Source organism: Harpia harpyja, chromosome 4 (genome assembly GCF_026419915.1).
Source record: "Harpia harpyja isolate bHarHar1 chromosome 4, bHarHar1 primary haplotype, whole genome shotgun sequence".
In the NCBI taxonomy this organism is placed as follows: domain Eukaryota; kingdom Metazoa; phylum Chordata; class Aves; order Accipitriformes; family Accipitridae; genus Harpia; species Harpia harpyja.
The window spans coordinates 34,136,761-34,156,375 of NC_068943.1; the positions used below are offsets into that span (position 1 = coordinate 34,136,761).

General features: G+C 44.4%; 1 protein-coding gene across 4 annotated transcripts; it reads right to left on the minus strand.

Moving 5' to 3' along the window:
- Nucleotides 1-1,974: 1,974 nt before the first annotated feature.
- Nucleotides 1,975-19,518, minus strand: SLC25A15 (solute carrier family 25 member 15). 4 transcript variants are annotated; one of them, XM_052786214.1, is made up of 9 exons: nucleotides 19,506-19,518; nucleotides 18,835-18,949; nucleotides 16,893-17,020; nucleotides 11,623-11,881; nucleotides 10,495-10,578; nucleotides 6,941-7,078; nucleotides 6,444-6,613; nucleotides 5,244-5,402; nucleotides 1,975-4,329 (listed from the first exon to the last, which is right to left on the minus strand). In XM_052786214.1, the coding sequence occupies exons 3-9, from the start codon at nucleotides 16,945-16,947 to the stop codon at nucleotides 4,205-4,207; spliced, it is 990 nt and encodes a 329-aa protein (XP_052642174.1). In that variant the 5' UTR covers nucleotides 16,948-17,020; nucleotides 18,835-18,949; nucleotides 19,506-19,518; the 3' UTR covers nucleotides 1,975-4,204. The 4 variants fall into 4 exon arrangements, with proteins under 4 accessions (XP_052642174.1, XP_052642173.1, XP_052642175.1 ...); XM_052786213.1 differs by lacking the exon at nucleotides 19,506-19,518 and having other exon boundaries at nucleotides 18,835-19,010; XM_052786215.1 differs by lacking the exons at nucleotides 18,835-18,949; nucleotides 19,506-19,518 and adding an exon at nucleotides 17,334-17,419.
- Nucleotides 19,519-19,615: the final 97 nt, after the last annotated feature.

Here is a 19,615-nt window from a genome sequence, read left to right on the forward strand (position 1 = left end):
TTCCAGCTGTTCTCAGCAGTATGGCTCTTCTGTGGAGACTGTTCAAGCCTTCCTTGATGGGAAACGTGTTGAGGTTAGCTTCTTGGTTCTGTTGCTTCTTTAGTCTTTTTATTGTTAGGCACTAAGAGCAGAAGGGGACTGACATAGCTTTCCATAGCTAATAACTAGCTAACAGAGTAGGCAGAGAGATCTCATACTTTCCAGGTGCTTACTTGGGGGTAGTGGCATACTATGAAGTACATGTGTGGACTCGAGTTTTGCTATTGCTGTGTAATTACTTGGTATTTAGGAACTGGGCTGTTGAAAACTCCCACAGAGTTGGAAGCTGCTTCTGTCAGCACTGTACTTCAAGTGTGGAGGTTGAAACCTGTCTTCAATGACAAAAAAAGTGTTCCACCAATTGTTTGCAGTTTTAGCTACAGGAAAGAGTGAGCCTGGGTCGCTTGGATACTGCGTGGAAGTAGCTGGAGGTTGTGTAGTCCAAACTCCTGTGCAAAATGGGCCTAGGTAGGGCAGGCTTACACAACTAGTTCAGATCTGTAGATCTCCAAGGATAGGGATTTCACACAAGCCTTAATCTTACAACTGCTCTTCCTTCCTGGTTGGAATTTCCTGTGTTCTGAATTGTGGCTGTTGACTCTCGTCCTGCCCCTGTATGTCTCTTGAAGGGCCTGGCTCTGTCCCCGTCCCCTCCCATGAATGAGGTAACTGCAGGCAGCAGCAAGTTCTCTCCTCAGCTTTGTTACAGTTCTCTCCACCATCTGTCCTCATTGTCCTCTGCTTGGCTTGCTTTGGTATGTCACTGCCTTTCTTGTACTGGGGAATGTGGAATTGGATGTGGTATTCCACAGCTGTTCTGACAGATGTGAGAGGTGTGAGCAGAGGGTCAGAACTGTCTGATTTATTGGCTCCAGAGCCTGCTATTGCAGCCTAGCCTCTGCTGCAGGGGTGTGCTGCTCCCCAAACTGTAGTGTTGTTTCAGAGGCTGCCCGTGTTATTGCACACAGACTTGGTAAACTGCCCCTCAAGGTTAAGGGGAGCTGGCAAAGTTAATGCAACCCCTGCATCTCTGGCCTGAGGAAAGGAGGAGGAGGTACCCACTTGGACAGGAGTGAGACCAGGGCTGCATCACTAGAGGGTGATGGAGCAAGAAGGCAGCTATGGCCTGTGTGTCTGCACTGTGTGTACCAGGAGCTGGAAGAGGATGCTATTTCATTGCAGCTAGAGGTGGCTGATGACTAAGTTCCTTTTGGCTTATCTTGGGCAATTGGTATTACTGTCCTAGGCTGCCCTTACTAACAGCTTGCAGGGCTGTTGAGGTGAACCTTCTTCCTGCTTATGGAGTAAGCTAATCTTCTGTAACAGCAGTAAAGGCTGTAGCAGCAGGAGTCAGATTTTTCTAGCTGAAGCATACAGTTAAGTAAAAACTATTGGATAAGCAGGAATGAGTAACAAACCAGCTGCATGAGAGACATTTCTCCTAAGAGATCCAAGCACTGCTGCTCAGATGGTAGCAATAGTTCCTGAATTCCCTGCAGCACTGACCTTCTCTGGCTTCAGGGTAGTGGATACTCATCACTTACAGATGTGCCACTTAGTCCCCAACAGGTCACCTCTGGGCAGGAAACCTACCCTTAGTGTGTATCAATCAGGATCATCAACACTCTAGAAACTTGGACATTGAGTTGAACCTTAATATTGGAACTGACTTTGTTAGTACCAAAGCACCAGGCCAAGGCCTGTACCATGGGCTTTATTTTCCATAGTAGATTATGTGAAATCTCCAGTTGTTTCACACCACCTTGTTACAGCTGGTGCTTTGCTTCAGTTCTGAGGGCTTTATACATTCATTGATTGTAGAAAGCTTTTTCCTTTAATTCTGGAGGGGTGGTGACACTGACTTCAACCTATCTATCTTTGCTCTCAGCTAGACAAGTTTAAGTGTTGTTGCATAAATAATAGCCAGGCACTCAGTTAATCAAATCAAACTTTATTCCCATGAATTCCTATACCAGCATTATGAAGTTCTTAGCTGAACAACAGATACATCTACAGCTTAAGCAGCTGTGCATGGAAAAATTACTGCTTCCTTCAGAAGCTGATGTTAAACTTTCAAAATGCATGTCTTAGTCACCAGCTTCTTGCTGTAGGTTCAGTTCTAAATATCCTGCTTCTCTTGAAGCTTCGACTTTTGTATTAAAAACTGCAACCATGAGCTTTAAAAAATGAAAGCAAAGACAAATCTAAGAAATAGATTGAAGTATTCCACTGATGTGGAATCAGTCCTCACCTTTTCATAACTATTAGAAACATGTACAAATATACTATTTCTCTTGGCTAGACAATTTTGAAAAGAAGGGCAAGTCTAACAACTCCTAAAGCTTTACCCTCCTACCTGAATGATTTAAACATTTGGTTTAAATTCCTTTTAAAGTACTGATGATGCACAGTATTACTGCCCCTAGTGTACCAGTCCAAGGTAAATAGGTGCAACAGACACTGAAGATTCCTCAGCCATGCCCTGCTTTAACTGCCTTATCTCATGGGTGTATGAAAGGGAAATGAACAGTTCCTGCTGCATGTGAAGGCTGGGGAAGCAAAAAAGCATTTGTGGAACCGTAGCACCCACCTCTCACCAAAGAGGCTGTAACAGGGCACTGGAGTGCACACCCTGGCTTCACTGCAAGAGGCAGTAGGTACTGAGATGCTTTCATCTAGGCCTAAAGCTTTTTCCTGTTTCTGGGATCTGAAAGGGAAGCTGTAACCTGCAAAACCAAGCTGTTCCAGCTGTGACTTGTCAGTCACTGGTGAACTGTGGTTGCTGTGAGAGGTTGCTCATGTCTATGTAGCTTTGATGAACTTGGTGGGTCAGAGAGCTGTCTGTGCCTTCCACAAGGGTGGGTTGTCACAGCATGCAGGCAACACCCCTCTGTGCAACTCCAAGCCTGAGTCATGAACTGTGTTGCTCTGAGACCTGCTTTGCTTTCTCCCAGGATAGGCAGTAGCTGCTTCTTACAAGGCAGAGGATGCCTGTATAAAGAACATTCTACTTCAAGAATGGAAGTGGCATCTAGAAATAGGCATTATTGCATCATATTGAGTAACACTAACAAACTGCATGTTTAATCAAGTAACATGACCAAGCAGGCATGCCCTCCAGGCCTGAAGGTGATACAAACTACCCAGTCATACCAGCTTTTTCCACTCAGCTGAAGAGATGCAGCAAGTGGCAGGACTCCAGCCCAAGTAAGTGTGTGCTGCACCATGGAGACCATGGTGTGAGTTGTCTTTAAGAACTCAGTTCTGGCTTTCTTGCTCCTCTTCAGCTTCCTCTCCTTCAAGCACATAGACTCATTCATGTCAAGGTGACCCAGACAGGAGCCTGCACAAAGTTACAGTTCCCTGCCCAGAGCCAGCAGCTATTTCCAGCAGTCTCCCTTATGTTAAGTGCTTAATTCAGTGATGCTTAGCATATTCCAGCACTTCTTGAAAGGATTCAGAAAGTAATCAAGTTCTGCATGGACTCAAACCCAGTAACTATATGTTTTTATCTCAAACACAGGCATACCTCAGGCTCTAAGTCATACCAGTACAAGGTAGAGGGTGAACATTTCCTACTTTTATAAGCCCCATTCACTGGGACAGAGTATACAAGTCAAGTCAGACACCAACTGCCATGACCTTAGCAAGTCACAGAACAGAAGGGAGCTGGAGCAGGGCAGGGGTCTAGCTGAGGGATATGTGTGTCAGCCATCTCAGCAAGATTAGACAGGACTGCTGTTACTTTGAATCAGGCACTTGCCAGCAACAACTGGGAAAGTTCATCACCACACCACAGATTTTAACAGTGCTTGGCCTTACAAGTCACAGCCTACTGCTGCATGTTACATTAAACCCCACAGTTCAAGAGAAGTCTTTTTAGCACCATTACAGGTCAGGAAAATACATTTATGACATGCAATGTACCCACCAGTGCAGAATCTGCCAGATGGAGATAGTTCTGCTGGTCCAGTTCAAGCAGCATGTACACATCTCTATGAAATCACCTGAATTTAAAAAGATTATAAATCCTAAACTGGAGTTGAGTTCCTAAAATTAGGTCACTGATTTGGCCCTGCTCAGACCATGATGTGATCTACAGGTTTTTGATCATTTATTTAAATGATCCTTAAACAACCTTTTCTTCTCCAGCTGCTAGAAGGTATCAGTAAGAATCCATTTGTTTCATCATAAGTTTCCGGCTATACTCATAGGCAAGGAACAGTGCCCCGTTGGCCAGGAATGCACGGATCATAGTTGGTTTTAGTCCAGAATACAAGGCAAGTACACCTGGAAAGAAATCAGAGCCAGTCAGCAATTTATTAAACAGCCTATCTGCATCAACCACTGCGCTTTTACCTTCAAAGGATACTGAAGTAGAACACTTCTGCTTAGAGGGGCACACACACACAGAGCTGAACTCACTGGTGTAGCTGCTAACCACAGTGTTGCTGGATATCGATAGAGAAGGCCTATCTAGAGTTCTAACACGAGTTTAGCCATTTAAGTGCTTATGGTAGAAGCTTATCTCAGGTATGACAGGGTCTTCACAAGGCTGCCTTGGTCACCTGAGGATACACAGCAGCCATACCACAGCAGGCAGGGGGACAGAAAGAACAGCAGTACCCTGTTGGAGCTGTGCCCCAAGTCAGACTCCAGCTCCAATGAGTATCTCCCCTAGCAACAGGGCCAGGATTCCCATCTGCTGCCATGTACATTCTTACACCACCTTCTGAAGTACCTGGCACAGGCCTTTTCCAGAGGTGAGACACTGAGGTAGATGGCCCAAGTTGCCAGGCTAGATAGGATTGATTTATCAAACAGCCCTTAGTCAGCCATATATTAACTTCTAGAGGTGAAGAAAAATTCTGTACTCGACTCAACCAGTTCCTTCAATTTTCATGCACAGGTTTGTTCATGGGTAGTGGAGCTCATTCCATTATATGCTTTTAGTGCATACTGAGCTTTTGTTAGCTTTAAGTAAATTGTCTCCTGAACCAAGAGACCTACTGCATCTGCCATGCCTCAGTTTCTAGATTTGAAGCTTTCCAAACTACATGAAGCATCAATATTTGTTAGAAACAGTTATTGTCTGTCTCCAACACATTATCAGTGGACTAGGTTTCTTAAGCAATTTCTGGTATTGGAGGGTATAGATTTCAATCTGCAGCCCTACAGATTCATCTGATAAACTGCATACTTACCTTCAGTTCTCACAACAGTTACAAATGTTCCCATAAAGCCTGCCTGTTTTCCAGCCATTGAAAGAACCTGAATTCTAGATTTGACACAGTCCACAGGATACACAGCAATCCACAGACAGCTGCCTCCAAAACCTCCACTTAGTAGCAAAGGAATGGGACCTAAAATTAAGAAATAAGCTTTTATACACACCACAAAATATTAACCAACATAAGTATCACATTACTTAATCTACAGAAGTCAAGGAGAACACAGAGGAACCTGCTTATGACAAAAGAGCAGTTTCTGCTCTCCCACAAACCTGTAAATTAGTTCTAAGCCACTGGTAAGTTACAAGTCTAACCAGAAGCTCAAAGGTTATAAGGAGTGCCTCTTAGCCCCTTAGATTATTGGCCATGCTAAAAAAAGCATAACTTGGAATGCTGGTTTGGGTGTATTAACTAAATTAACTCCACCCCTTTCACACTTGTAATCACTTTCTAAGGCTAATTGTGAAATGGCTTAGAGTAACATCACATAGTGTCGTTAATCACCTATACAGAGATTTATTTGGTACAGTGAAATTACTTTGTGATCAGTCACTTTTCACGATGTAACCTGATTTTTGTATTTCAGATAAGATGTTTAGAAATATTTTGCAACAGAGACCAGAATGCGTGCAGCTAAAATCCTAACTCCCACCAAGACAAAGTATTACCATTCAGTCTTTCAGCAAGAGACAAGCAATCTTTATTCTGGCCATCTCCTCATTTTTTCATGTCTAATTTTCAATCTCAGTGTTCTCTTACTATCATTGTAATTACATCAAATGGTCAGCATACACTTGAACACACTGTTCAAGAGAATACAGCTAAAGACTTCAAAAAAAATCACTCTGAATGGCTGCTGAAATGAAATAATTGTGTTACACTGTAGGGTCAGATATTCAAGTAGTTTAGTAGTATTAGTGTTAGCTCACTGTATGTATTTTCCATTTTTAATACATCCTGCTCCATTGGAAAGTGGTCACTTCAATAATTCATTACTATAAGTACACAAAATGCAGACCTCCATGTTTTGTATGTCCAGTTTCCTTCATTTTACATGTATTTTACAACCGCTGTGCATCATTAGTATATGTTCAGGGAAAAAATCCCCACCACCCCCCTTTATGTCCCCCATGACAGCATGCTAAAATCCACCTGGAAAAAGAGGCACCATACCTAATTCATCTTTTGATCTCCCAGACGCAAAGAATGTCCGGCTCAGTTCATACCCTCCAAAGAAGAAGAAATAGCCTGGGACTTCCCGCAGCAGAGTGCTTGACAGGCCACGGTAAAATCCAAGGGGACCATCCTTTTGAATAACGCCCTTCACTACTGACCAAACTGTACTGAGAGGTTGATCCAGTTAGTGATGCTTAATAGCCAGATAATGAGAAGGTTACAGAACAGCAGGCAACTGCAGCAACAATTAAGGGTTAGACCCATTGTGTAGACAACAGAATTCAAGTAAGACTTAGAATAAGATCCTGCTGGGAGCCCTTCACTGGCATCCAGCTTTACCAGTACCAGAAAGACCTCCAGACTGCAACCCTCCCAGCCACAACTCCTCTCTGGTTAACAGTGCACTACAAACGTGACACTGAGCCAATAGAGAATTAAAAATAATACATACATATAAAAGGGTTTCAGAGATACTGGGCAGGGTATATACTTACTTATGTCCCTGGATTATCTTTCCTGACAACTGCATTTCATGCATGGCCTGCAGCCGGCACTTCACCAGCTCTGTGGGACAGAGGACGAGGGTGGCAAAGGCAGAGGCGAAGGAGCCTGCAGCAGCGTTCTGCAGATCACTGCAAGAGAGAAACTGCAGAAGGTATTTGGGCACTGACCATCAGCGCAGTGGAGCCACTGCACCAGCAATCAGCTTCCTGAACCCCTACTCTAAATATCATCAAGAAACACTGATGCACAGTCTTGGGGAAAGGGGGAAAGAGTCTCAAGGGAAAAGGGCAGTTACTTGAACTAGGGAGATGAAAAACCTAGCTCATCCCATCTTCATATACAACTCAAATACATGCTTTTGACACCCAATAAGATATGTTGCAACCTTTATCCTTTTTGCTATACTTTAGTGACTGCAGCAGAATAAACACTACCAAACCTTCCCCTTCTTGGCTTTTATAAAGATTTCCATACACTTGTTTTACTGGGCAACTTTGGGGTACTAGTTACTTCCTCAAAGAGAACAGGAGCAATAATCACCTCATACAGATGTCAACGTTTTCAAATTCACCTCACCAGTATTAATACAGGTTTTCAGTGGAAGATGTTAGAAATCTGAAAGCAAGGCACAATCGACAACTATAATCTTTCTACAGATGTGTCGCCATGAACGCAACCATGTGAATCAGAGATAGCGCAAACATAAAACCCACCACTGAACAAGACAGCACTGTAACCTGCACTGACTCACAGTATTCCAAAACCGGGGCTTACTTTGCGGTGATTTTACACATATTGCAAAGTCTGGGCTGCTAAACTGCCAGGCCTCAAAAGGCTGGTAACTCCAGGACCATACTGCTTTATGATACACTTTAAACGAGCTCCTACAGACACTGCTATGTTGGACAGGAGCTGCACCATAGCACAGAACAAGTAGAGCTTCTCTCTTCTTTCAGAACCTGGGGAGTCAGCACAGCCAAAACTGACCTTGCAGCGACATAGAAATTCTTTCCATACAAGGGAGATGTTTGCCCTGTGCCCAGCAGTTTTATACACCTATAGTATCAGAGATTAACTTTTCACCTTACAGAAGCATCATGGAACTAAAGTTGTGACATGAAGCAAAGCTTTTGACACATTCAGATATGGCAGTGACAAGAACTGTCAAAGTGGAAGAAATCAGTAACTGCCTGCAGAGCAGCAACTGAATAATATGCAGTAAGAAAGAAATGGCAACACTGATTGCACAACCATCTTGCAGCACACAGCTTGGCGTTAACGGGGATCTGAATTGCAACCCACTAAAGCTCAAGACAGAGCAAGGCAGAGTTAAAAATACAGTATGTGGCTGAGCCCTGCAGTCATTAAACTATGAGCTAGAGCAAGGCAATAAGGTTACATGTTAAAGAATTAGGATAAGAAAACATGGAAGAGGTGCTTCCTAACTATGCACTAAGGAGTGCACAGGATCCTTCCTCCTTCAAGAGAGAAGAAACCCAGATGCTATCAGACGAAAAGAATTCTGACACATGTACATAAAGAACTAGATTTTGCCATAATTCAGATCTTCTCTACTTTTGCCTGTTGATGTTTAATTCTACATACAAAAATTCAACTAGACCTGCTGTTTAGGCTTTGGTCTTTAATATAGGAAACCTCATTGCAGAAGTGATAAGCCTTGAATCCTGTTCAAGTTCCCTCTCAACTCAAAATGCCTAATTCAGTATTTTTTCTGGATGGCAGAGTTTTGATCACACATCATAGGAGCAAGAATCTTTCTACTCTTACACTGCTGCTGCTTCTATAAAAGGCATTTATCTTGTTTTTTCAAAGAAAATGACCTGCTGAAGATGACTAGTCACGTAATGAGAAAGTCAAACTGAGGTGAACAAGGATAATAGTTCTCTCAGTTTAGACTTTGGCACAGAACGAAATCAGTTTGGTTAGACTAAATGGATGTTAAAAGATAAATAGAATTTAGCATTTCTCTCTCCATTTGTTTTCTTTTTGACACATGCATCAGTGGCATGTACTCTTTTAACTAGAAAAAGCATTGTTTTGTAACTGTCCTTGTAACTGTTTTGCAAGGCTTCACACACTGACCGGGGTATCCCTAAACACAGGCACACTAGGCAAGCTTATTCCCAAGCCATTTAAAGGTATGACTGAAAAGGTAACTTAAAACAAAACCAAACTATTATAGCTGGTTTTGAGAAATCTCAAGCATCATTAAATAATTAAAAAGTGAGAAGCAATTGCCGACATATAGGTAAGAAAAATGGTGAGGTTCACCTCAGTTTGTGACTTGATGCATTTTCTTCTTCAGGCTAAGACGGTATGACAGTTTTTAAACAGCAGAGGCAATGAAGGTAATTATAGTTCCTTACTTGTCATGTCTGGAGGTTACCCTCATCAGGGTTTCTTCCCTCCCCTACAGCACACTACAAAGACTTCTTGACTCTTCCACAATAAGAATGAGTGGAGACATCTTGGACAGACTGCATGTACTCAGGGCACCACTGCAGACCATGTCAATACAATTCTCTCATACATGCACCTCGTGAGATGCCCCCACAATGATCCAGATGAAGAGATCAAGGGAGCAGCACCAAGGGAGAAATCTTTCAAGTTAACTTAAATCCTTTAGTGTTTTGTCCTAGCAGAGCCGTGCAGTCACACTATTTGCTATTCAATCAACAAAGTATTAAACAGCCATCCTGGGTCTGAAAAATACCATTACCTGACCAAGGAAAGAAGGGTCAGATATCAGAGGCACATGCTATTGCTACATACTCAAACTGCATTCCCATTCTGTATCCTACTCCAAAGATAGAGAGTAGTACACCTATATATATACTATTTGAAAGTTTCCTGCGCTACCTCCCCTACATACACCATAAACATGCTGTCTCAGTCACTTGAAGAGATGATCCTAGGACCTCTGCAAGTCTGTGGTCTGCCTCCCAGGAAGATGGCAAAAGATGGTTAAGAAGCAAAGCGTGCTGTTGGTAGGCCTCCCTCCTACATTTCAGTGGGTAGGAAAAGATAACGGGTCTGTAAGCTGAGCAAGCAGAAACCCCCTGATCTAAGAAAGCAATAAAAAAAGGTGGAAACAGTTCTGTCTCAACTGCCAGAAGACAGTGAAAGAGAATGCAAGTAGAGAGCAATTAATATAATTTGTTTCTTCATCACTTCATATTCCCTCACAGCAGGCCTCAGTCTTAAGATACAGCACATCTTAACATGTGACAGGAGAACACCCCACTTAATGCCACTTTTAGATACTTGCCTTGCACTTAGGTAGCTACCCATGCCATGTCAGAGATCTCAAATGCAGAATCATGGCCTCCCCAGCTACTTCCATTTGAAGACAGAGGCAACAGAGGCAGAACAAAGCTATTAATAAAAAGCTGAATGTCGTTAACCTTGCATCACTCTTTGAATGAATGGAGTTAGGACAGTTATGAGAAGTCTTTTACACCCTATGGGGCAGCAGAAGGATGGAGAAGGTGCAGCTACTCTCAGTGCTGCACAGAAGACGTACCTTGAGAAATGCGTAATGGTAAGGCACACTGAGACTGCTGGCCCACTGACAGCTCTCAAGTGATGCACCTGGAGAAAAGCCATCCTAGCTAGAAAGAGATTACGATCATTATGCCAGTGCATAAATCCATGACTTGATCACACCCTGAATACTCTGCACAGCTCTGGTCTCATAAGCTAAAACCCCAGACACGTTAGAATTACGAGTTTCAGGGAAAGACAGCGAGGACAGCTAAAGGAACAGCTTTGGAGGGCTCACTGACTAGGAGAGCTGGGATCCTTCCATCTAGGAAAAGACTCAGGTGGGGAAGAGGGGCATGAAGCAATGGACAGAGGTCTGCAAAATCCCATATAGCATGGAGACCATGGCTAAGGATCAACTGCCTCTTCCAGTTACAGAATTAATGACTATCACCTGCAGAACTCCCTGCCAAAGCATACTGCAGATGCAAGGAACTTACAAGAATTTGAGAGGAGACTGGACAAGTGCTTCAAAAGAGATCCAAGGCCACTGACTGGATCACATCAGGATCAAGAAATCCTCTGAACTGAGAACACAGCCTGGCACAGGACTCAGAGGAAGTATTAGACACTTCCCTCTTCTTTTTCATTCTTTAGGCAACCACTTACTGCCAGTGCTGTAGACAACACATTGTGCAAAATTAGACCTTTGGTCTAACCACCATTACATTCAAGCTTTTGAAACTTAAATAATTTTTTTAAAAGCAAGGCAGTATTAAAAAAGTGTCCTTTCCCCTTAGTATGCCTCCTGTAAGAAGAGCCACTACCTCCCCTGCAAAATCAGAATCACCTAGAGATCAAGGGAATACTAACTTTCAGGTGTTGCAATGCTCAGTTCCTTTGGTAAAAACATACCAGGTCTTGAATATTCCAGTTAAGTTCTGATTATCTAAGCCAGCCAGCTGCAGTGACAAGTAAATGGCTCTGTTGTAGTTAGACACCATTTCCTAGCACAAAGGTCTATATTCCAAAACTTACTACACTGCATACTGCCAGAGCAGGGCCTGGGACATCAGCTGCACCCTGACAATACAGTATTTGCAAGCAGCAGTTGCAGGATTTTTTTATTTAGTTATTTTTAAATATGAAACAGATTTCTATTACTAACCTGAGCTTTGTTTTCCTGTCTACTCCAACAATTCTTCTCACAATTTGTTGGCAAAATCCATAGCACATGAACAGAACGGAGTTCTCCGCGATGTTGGCTACAAGTGCTGGTGTGGTTCCCTTGTAGAAGCCTCGAAACCCCACTTGCTTATAGGTTTTCACAAAACAGTCAACAATTCCTCTGTACATGTTGGGGAATGTCTGCATCTTCACCTTTGCGGTGTCAAAGGGCTGGCCAGTCACCACGCACACGGTCCCACCTAAGCAAGCAGTGGAAGTTAAGAGGGTGGCTGAAGGTTATCACAACTGAAACACTTGTACACAAACAGCACTATTAGGAATATCATGCAGAAAGCAAAGATGAATTAAATCTCTGCAGGGAAAGACAAGTGCACTGATTTTAGCACAATGGCATCAATTGTCAGTGGTGAATTTAGTTACCTGAAGGAAGGGGAAAAAAAAAAAACCCAAACAAAAAAACAGGCACAAGAGCAGTAACAGCTTGATTCTCATTAAACATTCTTTTACCTTACTAAAAGCAAGCATCGAAATGAATCAGTTCACTTACATAAACGGGTACTGAATTAGAGGTATTGTTCTGCAATCAAGCCACTTGTGTTAATGAGTTAAGCAACATTTTCCATTGCTCATTAACACAGTGGTTCATAAGTCATCTGGTTTTACATTCCAGTAATAACAAAAACCTGAAAGATTTGTAATCAAGTGAGACAAAGATTCCTCCAGGACAAGAGGAACCCTGCTGAGAGTGCTAAAACTGATGATGCATTATAAAAAGATAACCAAAGACTCAAGCCCTTTACTTTAAAACTCCAGGTGATTCTTATGTACACTTATTCCCACATACTGGAAGAAAAAGTGTCCAGTATAAGCTGAAAAAGAACAAAAGGGCAAAGTTACATAACATCTTATCTTTTTCAAACTGAACTGCAAGGTCAATGCCCTGAAAACTTGTGAGATATTTCTGTCAGTGTCATCAATAACCACTTTGCCCACAGTGCAGTGTTCTTCCACAAGCTCTAACTCAATTCAGTAGTCTGCAGAAAGAGCTAATGTTACACTTGCTCAGTAAGAAATGCCAGTGGACACTGACAGCAATCTATTAGAAGCCAATACCTAAAAGGAAGCATATGATAGGTGTACCTTATATAGGCTTTATGGGTTTGCTTTTTTAGCAAGAGAACCACCATCCTAAACCAGAAGCTGATCTTTAACCCAAGCACAGCTGACATGCATATACCTTAAAGAGGGCAAATTAACAAGATGTTTTTTCAGCTACAAAACAGAAAATTATCTGTAAATGCAGATAAGGAAACTGAAATAGAAACAAACATGTGAATCCAACTAAGATTATTTATTTTTCTTCTAAGTGGGGAGAAGAATAAGCAAGTGTTTGTTTAACCAGGGTTATTTTCAATTGATTTTACTCTTTGCAAACACATTTCCGTTATACTGTCATTGCTCCTCTGCAAAGAGGTACTTCAGGCCTTTAAGAGGAACTCAAGATCTACCTGCCATAAAACCTCATTCTCAACCAGATGCATCATTAAAAGCTTCAGAGCAAATCATGCAAGGAAGCATGAAGAGCTTCTTGCTCTGGGAGGGACGACCACGGAAAGTAGCTGGCTCAGACCAGTAACGTCCATGTAAGCCTCAGATGAAGAGCAGAGCTGGAAAGGCTCAGCCAATGCTACTTGCAGGCAAGTCAGGTAGATATTAATCTACAGGACAAATGCTAGGTTCCTGTGTAAAGGTAAACCTAAAACATCCACATGCAGTAAGATAATGGCTGTTGGAAGAAGCCCAAGAAAACCAGGAATGGTCTTGGCAATGCAAAGCTGAAAAATGGGAAGTTGACTGTGAATGGCTGTTCCAAAAAGAGAAAAACCTCTCCTTACACTGTCATTGGAGGTGGCACAAGAAGCCCAGTAAACTACAGCAATGAACTTTGTAAGCCTCAAGGTAAAGACCAAGAGTCTCAGTTAATATCCAAAATATTAAAGGAAAAAAATAGTTCTTCCAGCCAGCAGTAAAGAGTCTAAAAAAAAAAAAACCAAACCAAACCAGAAAGTCAGCACTCCTTGAACATTTAGACAAATGTGGTCCTAATAACAACATGGGAACACTGGGGAAAAGAGTCCTACTTAGTCAAAGAAGCAATCAGAGGTTGCTCAGATCCTCGGCAAAGGACTGACCCACAAGCAGCTAAATGACTTATTTATTCCTGTTCAGAATTTACTTGCCCCAATCTGTCATTACTTATCAGCTAGTCAAGACTGTATCTGGGGAGGAAGGTAAAACTAGGTTACACATTTGCTGGAGGAACTAGCTGTTTGCCTAGTTAAATACACTTTCTAAAGGGTGCAGAGACACATGTAACTCAGAAACAAGCACTACCAATGAACATAGGCAATATGAAGCAAGTATGTGGAAAGAATATGGGAAATAAATACTAGAGGAACAGTAAAACTATCCATTACAACAGAGGTAGCAAAGAAAAAAAAATTAGAACAATGATTTAGGATTACTGAGGTCATGTTGAAAAAGGTCTGAATTCCTTCATCTTAACTGAAGGAGAACTGTACCAGATAAAAAAAGAGCATAATTAGCTCCAAGATCCTCTAAGCTCTACTGCCAAAAACCAGGCAAACCTCAAGTGCATGCCCTTTTAGCCTGAATGCAGGCATGGAACAGTATCACTAAGCAATGGATTTCTAAGCTAATGCTAGTTTCCAGCTCTGGTAGTAGCTAAGATGAGACAGACCAGGTTCAACCCAGAAAGACAATTTCCTAAGCCAGAGTGCTCCACTGCCCTGGACATTAACAGCAGCACTCCTGAGCTGAACTGAAGTACCTGGAAGGAAAGCAATCACACCTCCCATTTAAGCACCTGGCATCACCCACAAAACCACGAAGAACTGCACAGATATTAAGTTGCTACTTTGAGAAATAGAGCAGATATAACAGCTATTCTTTACTGAGGACCCAAAACCCAAGGAGAATGAACAGACTAATGAACTTATTTTTTCTAAGGCAGCAAAGGAGTAAGAGCAGAAAGACTCCTCTTCCCTTGCAGGGAAAGAGGGTGTTGTCTAGTCAATAACATATTTTGCAAAGGCTAACAAAGCAGGTATTCACTGGGCAAAACGTGGTGGCAGATGAAATGCTTTACAAAGGTGCCACACAGGACTCATGTTATCTGTCACTCCTTGCCTTCTCGCTGCAGTAAGGTTAACTCCACTCTGACAAATGACCTCAAATAACTACCCTTGAATGCACGTAACACCATTAATACTGTCATATTTGCAGCATTAACACCATGTATTGGCTTTGTGTGGCAAGGTTTTGGTAGTGGGGGGGGGGTTACAGGGGTGGCTTCTGTAAGAAGCTGCTGGAAGCTTCCCCTGTGTTCGAGAGAGAGCCCATACCAGCTGGCTCTAAGATGGACCCGCTGCCGGCCAAGGCCAAGCCAATCAGTGGTAGTGGTAATGCCTCTGTGATAACATTTTTAAGAAGGAAAAAAAGTTGGGACAGACAGTATTTGGCAGCCGGAGAGAGGAGTGAGAACATGTAAGAGAAACAACCCTGCGGACACCAAGGTCAGTGAAGGAGGGGGAGGAGATGCTCCAGGCGCCGGAGCAGAGATTCCCCTGCAGCCCGTGGTGAAGACCATGGTGAGGCAGGCTGTCCCCCTGCAGTCCATGGAGGTCCACGGTGGAGCAGATCTCCACCTGCAGCCCGTGGAGGACTCCACACCGGAGCAGGTGGGTTCCCGAAGGAGGCTGTGACTCCGTGGGAACCCCGCGCTGGAGCAGGCTCCTGGCAGGACCTGCAGATCTGTGGAGAGAGGAGCCCACGGAGCAGGTTTTCTGGCAGTGCTTGTGACCCCGTGGGGGGCCCACGCTGGAGCAGTCTGTGCCTGAAGGACTGCACACCGTGGAAAGGACCCATGCTGGAGCAGTTCGTGAAGAATTGCAGCCCGTGGGAAGGACCCACGTTGGAGGAGTTCGTGGAGGACTGTCTCCCGTGGGTGGGACCTCACGCTGGAGCAGGGGAAGAGTGTGATGAGTCCTCCCCCTGAGGAGGATGAAGCGGCAGAAAATAACGTGTGATGAACTGACTGTAAACCCCATCCCCATCCCCCTGTGCCGCTGGGGGGTTGGTAGAGAATCCGGGAGTGAAGTTGTGCCCGGGAAGAAGGGAGGGGTGGAGGGAAGGTGTTCTGAGATTTGGTTTTATTTCTCATTACCCTACTCCAGTTGATTTGTAATAAATCGAGTTAATTTTCCCCAAACTGAGTCTGTTTTGCCCGTGACGGTAATTGGTGAGTGATCTCTCCTATCCTTATCTCGACCCACAAGCTCTTTGTTATATTTTCTCTCCCCTGTCCAGCTGAGAAGGAGGGGGAGTGATAGAACAGCTCTGGTGGGCACCTGGCATCCAGCCAGGGTTAACCCATCACACACCATCATAAAAGGACTGACTGTAATAGTTATTGTATGGGAAAGAAACATGAAATTGTTTAAACTGGTTACAACAGTACATTACATAGAAAAGGTGGAAGGAAAGATTTGTCTAAACACAGTCAGCTTAGAAACGTCAAAAAGACCCTTTTTCCCCTGGTGGAGTTAAACCAATTCATCCCTCAGCCACGGACACTACCAACATGGTAATGTCACTGAGACCATGCAACTGTTTCCACATTTGTGACTGTCACAACTGGTCCAGCAAAACTTTATAGCACAGACTAAACCAATGTGGAAGTTAGTTAACCGAGTTCATCATCATCAGTCCTACTACTAAGCTTCCCAGCTTTTAAAGATTCACACTGGGATGTCGTCTGAGGCAATAACCCTTCCGATAGCCTCTTGCCCATTTACATTAGAGAGAGTTCCTGTGACAAAAGCAGCACCTCAATCAGTCACACAGTTTGAGTTCATTCCAAAACTCTACTTGTGACTGATTCTTGAACTCATGTAAGCATGAGAACTAACACTGAAACTTAAACCTCCTTCTAGAAAATCATTAGTCTGAAATAAGGGTTACACCTTCACTGTGTGGCAGGGGTTTCACCAGGGACAAACAACAGTGATGCAGTTACCACACTGGCTGAGGTCAGCTGCTTCACCTCCATATCCTTTAAATACAGAAGGCGAGGCTTTTTATAGCAACAGGAAACTGCTCTTACATTTGTCAAAGCTATTAAAACTGTCCCTCCAAAGTTTTGTGCAATTAAGTTCTCTCCATCATTACCTGCAGCTCCTGCTGTGAGGTCAATAGCAGCCTGAATAGCTGAGTTGATCCTCATGCTTCACACCTGTTTATCAGTTCCTTCACAGTGAAGTCTCTGGTTTCCTGGCAGGTGTCAAGATATTTGTCTCCTGAGGGAAGAGACAGATGAAGAATACACGATTTACAACAAAAACTCTGACAGGCAAAAGCATCACACAAATGCTTTCACTTCCACTCTTCCATTTAGCTTGTTTTAAACCATTTAGAGACAGAAAATGCTCGTCCCCAGGACTGAGACATAGCATATTTGTATTTTGACTGACTAGCTTTGCCACATTAGGCAAGTCCTCTGGAGTATCACTGCCTAGCTTCAGATTACTTGGGCTTTCCAGCTTCTAGTCTCCCTGGATATCTCTCCAACGAAAGCAAAGAGTACCTTCAGGGACCAGTGCTGAGCATTACCTTTCTACTGATTATAGAAGCATAGTCTCCATCAGGTGTCTAAGGCTAGCTGGCAGGAATATTTCCCCCCACCCCGTCTCAGCTCCCCACCTATAAAGCAAAACAGAGAATTGCTCTCCTCGTGGCGAACAACAGCTAAGAAAACTGTATTCATGATGATACAGGCACATTAGGTATTTCTACGTGGCTCTCAGAAGATGAGTAGAAAGGGAATGAATATGAACATCTAGAACTGTCTGGCTGTCATGTTCCCAGTGCAAGTCCCCCACACCCCAGCATATTATGAATAAGAATTACACTTCATCTCTCAGGAAGGCAGCTGGAAAGCAGAAATACAAAGGCAACACTTTCAAATAAAACATTCAAATTAATTCAGTTCTCAAGTTTGCAGCAAGGTACTTTCACTGGGCGACCAGTTAAAACAAGCTTGCTTATCTGGAGTAAAATCACTGAGCCAAAGAGCTCCCACTGGTTCAGAACTATGTTGCTGAGCGAGACACTCGGCTGGCAGCGCTGTCAAAAAAGTTGCACGAGTCTTAAAAAACACACATATAACACAGATGAATCAGCCCCTCATTGACTTTCAAGCCTGGCTTCAAGCACAGCACATCAGTAAACAGAATGTTTTTCACTCTTCTACCTACTGTAATGCTTCTTTTGAAGCCTGTTGCCTCCCAAAATATGTTTTGGAGTAATATGAATGGGAAGTGTAATTTCCAGTAGGCTACATGAAAGAATAGTTAAAAAAATACACTGTATGAACCACATCCTTCGTGCAACTTTTACATTACAAGCACAGACGCCTGCATACAAGCAAGACTTTAAGAAAGCCGTTCTCTAAACAGATTTATTATTCCCAAAGCTTAAAAACCAAAAAACCAGCAGGCCAAATACTGTCACTCAGTAACTTTGCATGTCCAGTCTGTTTAAGATGTGTTGCACGAATCTGAATGTAATGGGTTTAAAAACCAAAAAGTCACTACTCTCGTAATAAATGGCACTAATACACGCTATTTCCGAATTGTGGTTAGAGAGTTGAACCGTTTCATTTGAACCATAGTATGTTAGGTGTTATTTGAAAGCAGAGGCTCCAAGACCAAGTTACACTTCATTATCCCATATAACTCGTTAGCGTTCACATAGCACTCTGCAGTTTTGCTTCTCATTTAGAGGAAGAAAAGAACAACAGATCAGCGAGACAGCCTGTGAATGAAGGGAATTACGAGAGAGCAACAGGTGCCCGCATTCAGTAAAACACGCGCTGCTTGCATCGCGCTGAGTGCTTATCAACTTGTGCCAGTCCCCAAAGGGGGCACATGCCAAATCACCCACAGATACCCACTGAAAGCTCGGCAGCAGAAGAAAAAACAGAGATGCCTATAAAAATACGGGAGCTTTAAGCGCCGAGGAAGTTTAGTTTCCCGATCCATAGGGGCACGTTACCACTTTCTGAAGATTGAAGCCTTAGTCAGAACTACACCGGTATTCCATACGTACATACCTTCCCTCCTTTTTTCCTTCCTATTTGTAGTAACGCTAGCAGATTAAAACCGGCTGGTAGATACAGTGAGGCAACAACCGCTCTGTTCCTCCCAAAGCGAATCCAAGCCTCCAACCTGCCAACACAGAAGCATCAGCCAGCGTAAGAGCTCCGGCAGAGTCCCCCCCCGCAGCCCCAGACACCGTTCCCTGCTGCTGCTGCTGCGGCGGCCTCCGAACGCGAAGCAGCCAAACCCCGCAGGCAGCACCGCTCCCCGCGGCCGCCCGCCAAGGCAGGCCCCGGCTCCGCCGCCCAAAGTCACGGCAGGCCGGCACCCCGGCCACGGCGGGGACCACGGCCGGTGCGGAGACCGGCTCTCTACCGCCCGGACCGCCGCCTCCGGGGCGGGGGGGGGGGGAAGCAGCTCTCCTTGGCAGGGGAAGGCTCCGGCTGCAGCCGCGGTAGCCCCGTTCCCACCGGGAAAGCCCCAGCCTGCGGCGCGGGGAGATGGCAGAGGCCTGCGGGGGCCGGAGGCCGCCTCACCCCGGCCCCGGTCCCCGGTCCGCAGCTTCCCCAGGGGCCGCGGCGCAACCCCGGGCCCGCCCGCCAGGCCCGGTTCCCTCCCGGGACCCCCCCGCTCCGCGCCACAGCCCGCGGAGAGGCCGAGGCCGCTGCCCCGCACCACCGCTCACCACAGCACGCCGCTCGCGCCGCCGCCGCCCCTTTATAGGCGGCCGAGGGAGGCGGCGCGGCCCCCGCCGCCGCCCGGGGGAAGACGCGGGCCGGGGAGGCGGTGGGCGGG

Bases quoted from the DNA above. Each gene is read 5' to 3' on its own strand.
- SLC25A15 (XM_052786214.1), bottom strand. From the start codon at position 16,947: ATGAGGATCAACTCAGCTATTCAGGCTGCTATTGACCTCACAGCAGGA. The intron at 11,882-16,892 runs GTAATGATGGAG...CTGCTTGCTTAG, and splicing joins CCTCACAGCAGGAGCTGCAG to GTGGGACCGTGTGCGTGGTG. The intron at 7,079-10,494 runs GTACGTCTTCTG...TCTCTCTTGCAG, and splicing joins ACCATTACGCATTTCTCAAG to TGATCTGCAGAACGCTGCTG.